Genomic DNA, 11,021 nt, shown 5'->3' with positions numbered 1-11,021 from the left:
TACTAGTAGCAGTCATGTTTCCATGGGGCTTACTCTTAGCTGCAGTAAGCAGGCATGAGGCCAGACATCTGACCAAATCAGTATTGAATAGCAATGCTATGTGTAAATCAGTCTGTTTGTACAGTCTCATCCCGGGTCTGCTGTGTCAGAAAATAACATAGATTCCCTTAATCCAACGGGACCTTGCCATGTGATAACCCATATGATGATGCATCAGCTGGAGTTGGAATCCCTTCCTGCTCTGTAACGCACTAATTTATAGATGGAGTAAAAGCTGGCTGCAGATTGAGGCAGTTCCCATCAGACCTGTGTGTTAGCAGGAGCTGTTCCAGGAACTTTTAGTCTGTCTTGTTTGAGTCTGTGCATGAAGAAAGTGGAGCTGTGCCCACAAGTTAATTCTGGTGCCACAGATCCCCTTCCCTGGTTGTTCTCCCAGCACTGTGGTAGGTGACATGTCCAGTAAGGATGACAACTGCTATGTGTGGAATAACAGGTTGGGGAGGGCAAAGTCTCTTCAGTACAGGCAGAATTTCAGTTCCTGAGTTTGAGAAGGGGTCTGTGTTGAACTGAATGTTAAGGAAATTCTGCCTAATAGCTGGAACATGCTCCCAGAGACATTACCACCTTGCCTCTGTGGTTTTGTTCTAAAAGCTCAGAAGATGCAGAAGTTCTGGTCCCTTAAGAAGGAGATGGATAACTCGGTGGAGACAAATAATTTCATACTACACCAATTCTGAGAAAGGAAGGGGCGTATTTTCAGGCACACCAGACCTTCATAGCCCTGAAACAGAAGCAACTACAGACTTATCTGCCTCTTCATTTCTCACTTCCCTGGGTCTGTTCACCTGGAGACACAGCCAGGAAGGTCAGGGTTGACTTTGATTTGTTTTGTTTGGGTTTTTTTGGCAATGGCCTTGGAAAGAAAAGATGTAGCAGTGCTTTTTATGTCAGGCCTGTCCTGCTGCAGGTTTCTTCCTACTTGATTATAAAAGAATGAAGCTCTTCTCAGTGTCAAACTGCATTAGTCACTAAATATAACCTTTGTATTGCATCTGTGGAGTTCAAACAAAGCCGGGGAAGCGATAATGGGGACAAACACTTGGACTGGCCTGAGCCTACACTGACTGCTCAGAGCTGGTTGTGCATCCCATGTCTGTGCTGGCATCACTTGCTGTGGAACTGCAATTTAGGAATGACTGAGACATGGACATCAATTGCCATGTGCTGAAAAGGTCTTAAAATTCTTTGTGTGTGTGTGATTCTTCCCTGTTGTCACTTCAGTTTAATTTTGCCGGATTTTACCCATGCAGTGGTGCTTTCAGCTGATCTTGGACAATTGCAGGCCCTCCAGCCAAATTTTTTTTTTTTTTTTAATGAAAAGCAAGGTGCTGATGTCCTGCCTTGACTGCAGGATAATTTTCATGGAAATGATGGGTGTTTGGGTCTGGATTTATGCTGCCAAATCTAACACAGCAGGTGCACCCTGTTTTTAGATGGGAGAAACGTCTGCCTTGATATTTTCATCTCACACCAACGTTTATAACCATGAAAGCTGTTATATATGAGGATGTGAATTTGCACACATATTCTGGATTCTTTTTAACAAAGGTGGTTTCCATACATCTGGCAAAAGCCTGACAGAAGTGTTCCTTCTCAATACTAGTGGAATCAGTTGCACTATCCAAGGAGAGGGTAAACAAAATCACTCTGTTCTTAGCAATTCTGGCTTCCAAACCCCATTCTTGAATGACACTCCCTGACATGTGGTATAAGAATTAACTTGCCATGAAATAGGATTGCAGCAATTTAAGGGCACTTAATTCAGAGGTAAAACTAGGTCTTGGCTTTTTTTTTTTTTGAAGCAATTTATCTTGTTCCATTGACTGAATAGGCACAGACTGGCTTCTTCAGAGCCAATCCTTCTCTTTCAGTGCTTCCCCCTGGTAATTGGACTGGGTATCTATTCTCAGCCATGAGTAACTCCTTTGGTTTCTAGGTGTGGATAATGTGCTGGGACAATAGTGCTACCTGTGAAAATCATGGCAGAGGTGCTGGTCATACCTAAAGGCAGCTGTGCTAATTGGAAATGCACTAATAATAAGCTGTGTCAGTGCCTTGGATCTGTTGCTGCCACTTCGGTACTTTCTGTACATGGACATTCCTTACTGAGTAATAGGTTTGAAGGATAGTGAGTTCTCATTATTCTCAATGGTCACCACTCTGAGTTTTTTGTTTTATCTTATTTTTGCCTGTGAGTTAGACAGATCCTGACTTGATGCCACCACCACTCTTTTTGGGGCAGTGGTGACCTCCACAGTTTGATCAAGTGACTGTTTCACTTGGTCACTAATCAGATGGCTCAAATTGGCAGATGGCCATGATTCCAGAAAGATGTTTTGCTTATTCTGTTTGTTATTTCTTCAGATGAGCTTCCTCTGTGGCTCTAGCAAGACTTGGTACCCAGTCACTGCAGATGGTTTGTCACTACTGGACACCTTGTACAGTACAGGTGACATTTGGAATACTGGTTACATAGACGTGAAAAACAAGTATCTTTTGAGTAGTCTGAGCTGGTTCAGTGTCTTGTTTCACACACTCAGCATTTAACTCAGGGCTGACCTGGTTATTTTGTAGTTATGATGTCTCCTGTAGCCTAAAAATTAGTTGTAATGCCCTTTATCCTTTTTGGATCAGCACAGATAATTTAAATACAACAGACCTGGCTTTCTAAGTGCACCACGTTACTGTCTCTTTGCCCCAGCCCCTCTGAAGGGGTCCAGGGATTCCAGTGTGTGAGATGTGCTAGTGAGAGGACAGATCCTGAAGGCAATTTGTGCTCTGTGCAGGAACTGCATCATTCTGCTTCAAAGCAGGATCTGGTAGATAAAGGTTATTCCAGCAGGTGGGCAAGTCTGCTCTTTAAACCACACTGACAGGCATTCCTGAACTTCCAGAGTGTTTTCTCTTTGTGCTCCACTACTTTCCCTGGAATATTTGGATTAGAGTTTCTGTCATGTGAAAGCCAACTTGCACTTGTCTCGCCTTCAGTGCACATAGGGAAGATTTGTTGTGATTATATGGGTGGTCAACTTTTTATATATTAAATTACACACAGGGCTGTCTCTGCCCACCACCCATCCCTTCTTCCCTGTTTTCTTTAAAACATGTTCCATTATTTCAGCCTTCCTGTGCTTCTAAACTCTCAGCACTCCTTGCTTTGCTCTGGACCCAGTCCAGCTGCATCCTTTCCAAAGTTCAGCAGCTGCGGCTGAACTCTGTGTTCTGAATGAGGATGTGCTGTCATGTCATCACCCTGGTTAATAAATCCCAGGGTGAGATCTGAACATACCTGAACGGCCCTTTTTCCCTCTTTATGGCACTGAAACTGGCAGAGTCACAGATTAAACGGGTACCTTGCAGTAACTTCATCTCAGCAGAGCTTCCTTCTTCATCTGTGAGAGCATTTTTTTTTGAGGGCCATTTCATAAAATCCGGGTTTATGACATCTTCTGCTTATATATCAGCCAAGTCAGTAACCACCTCATGGGGAATTAAATTGGTGTGAAGTTATTTGATTTTTGGGAAAAACTATTTAGCGGCTTTTGCCTGAAATTTCTCCCGATTTTTCTGAACGTTGTTCTAACATAGAAATTAAAGGGAAAAAGAAATTACAAGCTGATCAGCCTAACTTTGTTTATCAAAGAGATGCTTTCAGAGTTTAGGTAGATCTTCAGCTTGCTTTTTTTTTAATAGTAGGTTAGAAGTAATTTAGTCAGTTTACGAATTCGGTTCATCAAGTTTGTCTTTTAAACACTGGTAGGTAATTTGTTTCCTCACTTAGGACCTATTGATTATATGGTTTGCTACCTATTATGAAGCACACGGGTACAATTATGCTCGTAAACTGAAGAAAACAACGTTCAGTATTATAGTCTTCTTCACCAAATGAAATGGTATCATCAAAATCATCAGCTAGTGGGTTGGAGAGGAAGCACTTTTGGACACAGCACGCAATTAGTGTGGAACTCCCTGCCACACAACGCTCCCAGTGCCAGTCATTCCCCTGGGCTCAAACAATGAGACGAATTCGCACTGGAAAAGCTCATTAAGAGCTATTAAGCACACAGGTGCATGTGGGAAGTTATTAAGCCATGCATTGCTGGAAAATGGGAGGATGTGGGGGAGAAAAATATAAATCCATCCAACCTGCATCCAAAGCTCTTCCCCCTCCAGCCCCACTCCCCTGGGCTGTGTGTTCCTGGTTGCTGAGGGAGACCGACACTGGAATTTTTGGTCTGATCCTGTGTTATAGTCCATGTTATTTGTAATGCACTTGCTTTCAGCTCAAGTACAGTCCATTCTGTCTGCCTCTTCTGTAAATCCAGTCAGAGGTATTGCCTTCTGTGCTAAAGGTTTTGTACCTGTTCTGACACTGTTCCTGCACACAGGGCTCTCCTTTTCATCCCTTTCTTCTAACAGCTGGAGCTGCCCAAGTGGTGCTACATCAGCCCTTCTACTACGTGTTAGAATTGTTTGCTCCCTTTTTTTTTTTTCTTTTTTCTTTTTTTTTTTTGAGAAGCATCCAGTCATTTCTCTCCCATGGAACTATGCCTGTTAATTCTTTGGCACTGCCAGCTGATTGATAAATCAGTTGAAGCTGGTGTTCTGTTATTTTGCTAATTGAAGTTTGGTTCTTTAGCAGTTCTCAGAAGAGGGGTTTGTTGTGTTTTTTTGTTTGGGTTTTTTTTCTTTTTCTTTTTTTTTTTTTTTTTTTTTTTTTTTTTTTTTTTTTTTTTTTTTTTTTTTTTTTTTTTTTTTTTTTTTTTTTTTCTTTTTTTAAGCACTGCAGATGTCTTGGGGTTTCCTGTGCTATTCTGTTCCTGTCAAAGCTGTGCTGGTCTGAGGATTCTAGGTCTAGATGTGATGTTCTGAAATTTCTCCCAGTGCATGTCAAAAATTGTGGGCCTCTGATATTAAGTTACTGTTTTGGACAGGTAGGAAAGTGATCTTTTCTATGAAACAGATTCTGTTCTTTGATTTTCTCTTGCTTTTCTTGCTTCCTTATTTCTTCTCTCTCTTTTACACCAGACACTATCATAACAGACTTTTTCCTATTTGGTGTAAGCAGGAAATGTTTGGCTGCACAGACAGCTAAAATATTAATGCCAGCTGAGCATACTCAACTATTTCAGCTGCTTGCATCCCAAACTTCTTCTGAGCAGTCTTTTTAATCCTCCTAATTTAATTTAATTTGAAGCTGAGGCAGAATTTTCAAGTTTCAAATTTAGACTGTCTTTTGACAGTAGTTTTAAAGTCTGTAGTGTGAGGTGTAGGTGAAATTTAGTTATGGAAGGTGTGTTTGTGTATCAAGAGTGGGGAGTATATGGAAAGTATGAGCTGAATAACTCAAGTAGCTGAAAAGACTTTTCTTTGGCTTCTAAAAAAACCCAGATTCATCAAGGAGAAAGGAGGCTTGGAAAACCAGCCTGGAAAGAATATGAACTGTTCCAGTACTTGCAATATATGAAAAATGAAGTAGTTGCAAAGAGACTTGGTAACCTTAGTTAAAACTGGCACCTGTTAACTACAAAAAAAAATTCCTCCCGTCCCTCTGAAAGCTTTGCTGTAATCCAAATAATACAAGTGGGAATTCTATAATACATCCCTGTTCTCAGGCCAGTGGTAAATCAAGTCACTGCTTGCTTTGCATCTCTGAGCTCCTTCGGTTTGACCAGCTTGAGTAGGTTGTGCTTTGTGGTTTTTTTTTTTTTTCACTGTGCCTGCGTGTCTAAAATGGGATTGTTTCCTTGTCTGGCAAACTGAACTATGCCTGGCCCGAGGGATTTTCTGGCCAGACTGGATCCTTGCATCTCAGTGCAGCGACCTGACCCGACACTGCCCCTTCTCCAGAGCTGTTGTCTTTGGGTTTCTGTGCTGATGAAACGTGACATTGGTCACCTTGAAGGGGAGCTGCGTGAGGGAAGAGATGGAAGTGCTGACAGAGGTGGGCTTGGCCTTTCACGTCTTGGTATGCCACTTACTGCAGATGTGTTCACAAAGGGGGGGGTTACTCATTTCACATCCTTCACCTAAAGGGACACTGCTCATTTCAGCAAGATCCTCTGAGGGATGGCAAGTCAGGTGGAGCTCTCCTGCAAATCTTACCCGGCATGGAAAAGTGCCCGGTGTTGCAGCACAGGAAAGGATGGAAGGATGGCATTCTTTGCTTCTGTTCGCATCCTGCTTTGCTGAGCTCTTGGTCGAGCAAGTTAAGCTCAGGGTTTTTTTTAAAGGCACAGTGTGGTGCAGTCATTCCTGTGCTGTGCCACGCTCTGCCACTGGGAACTCCTTAAACATAACCCCCTCTTTTCTCCTTTGCCTCTGGGGAGGTCTGGCTCTTGTAGTGAGCTCACCCTCCACAAAAGGTTCTCGGAGTCCTGTTCAGCTCCAGCTCGGGCCTACCTAACAAGGGCTCCTTTCCTGTCATTCTCTCGCCTACGAGACATAGCAGCCCTGTGAGTATTTGGGTGGGGAAGGAAGGAGATTGCAACATCCATTCAGGGGAAAAAAAAAAAAAAGGAAGGCTTGTCTGTCTCTCTCGCTTTTCAAGTGCAGCTGTAAAACTTTCCTTGGCCTTTGAAAGCTCTGCCATGTGGTGGGTGCGAGCTGTGGAAGACGTCAGCCTTTGAAGATCATCCTTTAAATAGGCACTGCCAAAGGGCATCCAAATTTGAGCTTTTGTAGCAGTTTTTGCTGCAGTTTTGGTACAAATTTTGGTACGATACAGCACGTTATAGTTCCTAATCTATGGGCATTGTTCTTATTTTCAATGCTGAGGAGGGGGATGAAAGCTTTGTTTGTGCAGGGAGTTCACAGGTAGAGCTGCACTCAGGGTTTTCTTTTTTAGTCTAATCTAGTGTAAGATGATCTGAACAGGCACGGTGAGTTTGAAGCAAGTTGTGCTGCCCTGGCAAGAACATGGCTCCTCTTGGATATTTGTACTGCATATTTGTGCATTTACCGAAATTCTCCCAGCCCTCCATTGAGAAGTAGCCTTTTTACCTGGCCTGCACATGCAATCAGGTGTCCTTGGAGAACTGCAAAGCGGAGATGAGAAAGGATACAAAGTCTTGTATTGCTTTGCTGGTGCTTCTTGTGAAGTTCCTGGGGGCAAAGTTTCCCGTATATGCCTGGCAAGGGGGAAATTCAATCCAGAAAAGGGAAAACCTCACTTACATTTCAACAATACTTACTTGCATTCCAGAACTTACACAGTTCTCTTGGGAAATGTCTTTCCTGTATCCATTGTCTTAATGTAGTGCCTTTCTTAATCATTCTTTGTCATCTCCAAGCTTCTGGAAAAGTGAGTGTTTCCCAGGGTGGAGGGAAGAGAGTTAGGGCCCAGCTTCTCCTGGTCATACTCTGTTAATCAAGTTAATCAAGAGCAGTGACTCAGAGCAAATGAAGACTGGATAATCCAAGTGATTATTTATCACTTCTGTGGTCTTACAGGATCATTTCCTGCTGAAGAAATAGCCCAAGGCACTGTACTTCTAGGGAGCATTGGAGCACATCCTCATATTTAGTCATAATTTTTCCTTTCTGTAACTCTGAGGTAAAATCTTTAGAAACCCTCTCCCCCCTTACTATTACTACTTTGTGATCTACCACATAACTCTGGATAACTCATGGTTTGCAATGGTAGAGACACTTCTCAGCTCCAGCTCTGCCCCTAGAAGCCAGTCCCATTTTGGACTACATCAAAGTGGGAATCAGCCCATTGTTGGACTGTCCTGAGCGCACCCTTTCCCCCCCTGCTGCTCCCCAAGCCTTGTCCCTGAATCTGACACAGGACTGGTTGGGTATTTTAAAGGACATAATACCACTTGCTGCTCTTTTGTTTTTTTTTAATATTTTTTGTTTTGTCCTCTTGCATTGTAGTGCCTCAGTTCCTCTTTGGGAAGGCAATAATCTTTGGGTTTTTTTCTTTTTTTTTTTCCCTCCACAGGATGATGAGAGTCTGAAATACTTAACCCACGAGGAACAGGATGTCCTCATGTTCTTTGAGGAAACCATAGATGCCTTAGAAGATGACTTGGAGGAGATGGCTCTGCGCGACAGTGGCATCCACTGCCAGTCTCCACGGTCGACAGAAGAAAACGTGTCCAGTCACTCAGAGACCGAAGATATCATCGACTTAGTGCAGTCAACACCTGAGAGCAGTGACCATGAGGGCCCTTCCAGCAGAGATCCAGAGCCAGGTAGGTGTATTTCTTGCAAGGGTGGGTTTCCCTTTGATCTATCCCTGAGCTATTCCAGTTCTCGCTGGAAACAGCTGAAGTAATTCTGCACCTTCCTTACTACCTCAAGATGAATTTGTTACACATCAGGAGCTCTGAGGACTGTGATTTTTTCATTTGCCCTGGGGTTTCTGAAATTCTTGCTTTTAGTACAGGATTTTTTTTTTTTTTTCATTTTTCCTTTTCTCTCACAGAGCTCTTGCATACGATGAAGTTTTTGGACTGCCATCTCAGTCCTCTGCCCGGTGACCGAGTTGTCACTATTGTGCACAGTCATTGCAGCAACCTGTTCATGCTCTGCTTTTCTCTAAGACCTCTTCCCTGAGAGTTTTAAGGTGGCAAATTGCCTGCAGTGCCACTCTGTGTGGGACTGAAAGGCAGGTGATCCTATCAGTAAGTTTGCACCAAGGCAGTGCATCAGCCAGCACATCCAGTGGGACGTAATGTGTCCTCTCCTGGCTCTTAGAATAAAAAATAAGAGCTGCAAAACTCTTGCAGAAGAGCAGCCATTGAAACCCGGTGGAGCAACGTGCAGAGTGTGAATGAAAGGCAGGAAGAGGGCTGCCAGTGACCACCCTGTACGTGTGCTGACCTGAGCTGTAGTGTCGCCTACGAGATGCTGCTGCTGGGAGTTCAGTTATCATTTCTTCTGGCAGAGTGGGCTGAGTTTGAGCGGGAGAGTTTCTGGGGGAGGGCAGAGATGATGCTGAAAGGCAGCCTCGCATTCTGCTGCGTGTGAGGACTTAAAGGCATTCTTGCTGCTTTGTGTTTCAGTGCCGGACGCTCCCTGGAGAGCCGAGAGCCCCCAGCCGGCTGTACCCGCCGACCTTCCCCCGTATCCCCCCGCACCACCACCCGTGTCTGAGGCGCTTCCTCTCCCTCCTCCACCCCCTCCTCCGGTGCAGCACCCAAAGCTGCTGCGCTCTGTGCCCACCCCCCTCATCATGGCCCAGCAGATGTGCGAGCAGCAGGCGGAGAGCAGGGCGCGCTTCCCCGGCGCCCCCAAGGATGGGAGCTCGGACAGGAAGAAAACCCCGGTGGCCAACGGGGATCATTTCGGGGCACCGAAGCACCCTCCCGCCCCCGCCCCCAAACTGCACCGCTTCCCCAGCAACATCAACATCACCAACGTCAGCGGCAAGGAGTTCAGCGAGACGATCTCCAGGGCCGCGGTGAACGTGCAGGAGCGGCGGGCCCAGGTGCTGGCCAACATCAACGGGGGAGCTCTGCTGGCGGCTGAGCTGGAGGAGAAGCTGCACAAAAGCGACTTCTTGTCGCGTAACAGAAGTTCTTCCTTACGGGACCTCTCCTCGGAGCAGACCCGATACGAGGCCCTGACGAAACTCGGCCTAGTTAAGGGAAAGGCAGCTCAGGGCCAAGTGGACCGTGCCCCAGGCACTCAGCAGGTTGATGTGCAGCCCAAACAGGCAGATGCTGTTACCAATGGATATAAAAACATCCACGAGGCTTTAAAAAGCGAGCCCAGCCCTTTCCTTCCTACGGGCAAAACTGTAACAATCAAACCAGAGGTCTCTCTTGCCGCTAACAAGGTCATCAGCGCCCAGCAGAACGCGGAGAAAAGCTGTAGCGATTACAAACAGCCTGCTGTAAGCCTGGACATGAGGAGGAGATCAGGATCGCTGCCTAGACCTTCAGGATTCCGATCCCAAGGGATAACGGTGAAGTTTTCTGGCCGTGGCTCAACAGAAGAAGCTCGGAGAGAGGCCCTTCGGAAACTGGGACTACTGAAAGAGACTGCGTGACGTGGATGGGAATGTTGTGGCAGTGGGAGGAAAGTCATGGCATGGCTTGGTGCTGGAACGGTCCCAATGGAATTGGGACCAGATGGATTGGAAATAAAAAGGGAAAGTTCTCTGTTTCAGGCAAGCCGGGGAGGTACCAGACACTGTGGAATGACCCCTCGTGTTTATCCCAGGCCTGGCACCACGTCCGGTCGTGTACAGCAGTGGGGTTTGGCTCTCCTCCCTACAGAGATACTGAGCTGTTGCTCTTTGTGACTGAGAGGAATTTTATTTAATTAATGCTGGACTGTGGCAGGCAGCATCTCGTTAATGAAGTGTCCAGTGCAGTATTGTCGTACAGAGCGGACTGGGTGGCGACTCTTCCCTCTGCTCTTTCTGAAGCCAAAACCGAGAGCTCCGCCTGTCTTGCCCACATGTGTCTGTCTGTCTGTCTGTGGGAGCTCGAGATAATGTCCAAGCTGAAATTTCTGAGCAATGTGACACCCTTCCACGACTTTTTTTGTTGTTGTTGTTGTTGTTGTTGTCTGTGTTATCTGGCTTGGCTTCATGTCCCTCCCAGTGGTGGAGTCTTCTGCCCCCTCGCTCTGCGCGCGCTTCACTCCGGACCGTGCACGGGGTGGCTCCTGCTTTGACCTTCTCCTGGACAGAGCAGCCCCAGCTCTGGATGGGTGACTGCACCACTCTGCTGCTGCCCCTCAAGTCTTGCCTCTCTTCCCAGCCACCTGCTCCTTGGTCACGCTCGAGCAACCCACGTGTGTCCAGTGAAAGGCTCCAGAAAAGCCTCAAGGATGTGCACCGGTTTTCACACTGACAGCCAAAGAGTCTCCTGACAATCTGTGACCCCAACTGTTCCGTACCAGGGATGGTCTCACAGCAGAGAAGCCATAGGAACAAGTTAACTTTGTACCAAATGCCAGACCCTGATGTCAAAAACCTCATCCTTTACCTTGGGGTTCCG

The 11,021-nt window shown here is 45.8% G+C and overlaps 1 protein-coding gene across 4 annotated transcripts in view; it reads left to right on the top strand.

Annotated features, from left to right (window-relative positions):
* PROSER2 (proline and serine rich 2) overlaps positions 1 to 10,622 on the top strand; it is a 27,703-nt gene extending 17,081 nt beyond the window's left edge. For 2 of the 4 annotated variants that reach the window (XM_027897563.1, XM_027897562.1), the window contains 2 exons: positions 8,009 to 8,261; positions 9,075 to 10,622. In XM_027897563.1, the coding sequence (XP_027753364.1) occupies positions 8,009 to 8,261; positions 9,075 to 10,063 (1,242 nt within the window). In that variant the 3' untranslated portion in view covers positions 10,064 to 10,622. Of the gene's footprint in view, positions 1 to 8,008; positions 8,268 to 9,074 lie in introns of all 4 variants that reach the window. The other 2 variants (XM_027897561.1, XM_027897560.1) reach the window with 1 other exon arrangement.
* The last annotated feature ends 399 nt before the right edge of the window (positions 10,623 to 11,021 follow it).

This window comes from Empidonax traillii, unplaced genomic scaffold (genome assembly GCF_003031625.1).
Source record: "Empidonax traillii isolate 1590-97213 ecotype Southwest subspecies unplaced genomic scaffold, ASM303162v1 scaffold549:size456157, whole genome shotgun sequence".
Lineage (NCBI taxonomy): Eukaryota > Metazoa > Chordata > Aves > Passeriformes > Tyrannidae > Empidonax > Empidonax traillii.
The sequence above is the reverse complement of the archived record's forward strand: the minus strand, read 5'-3'. Positions and strand labels throughout refer to the sequence as shown.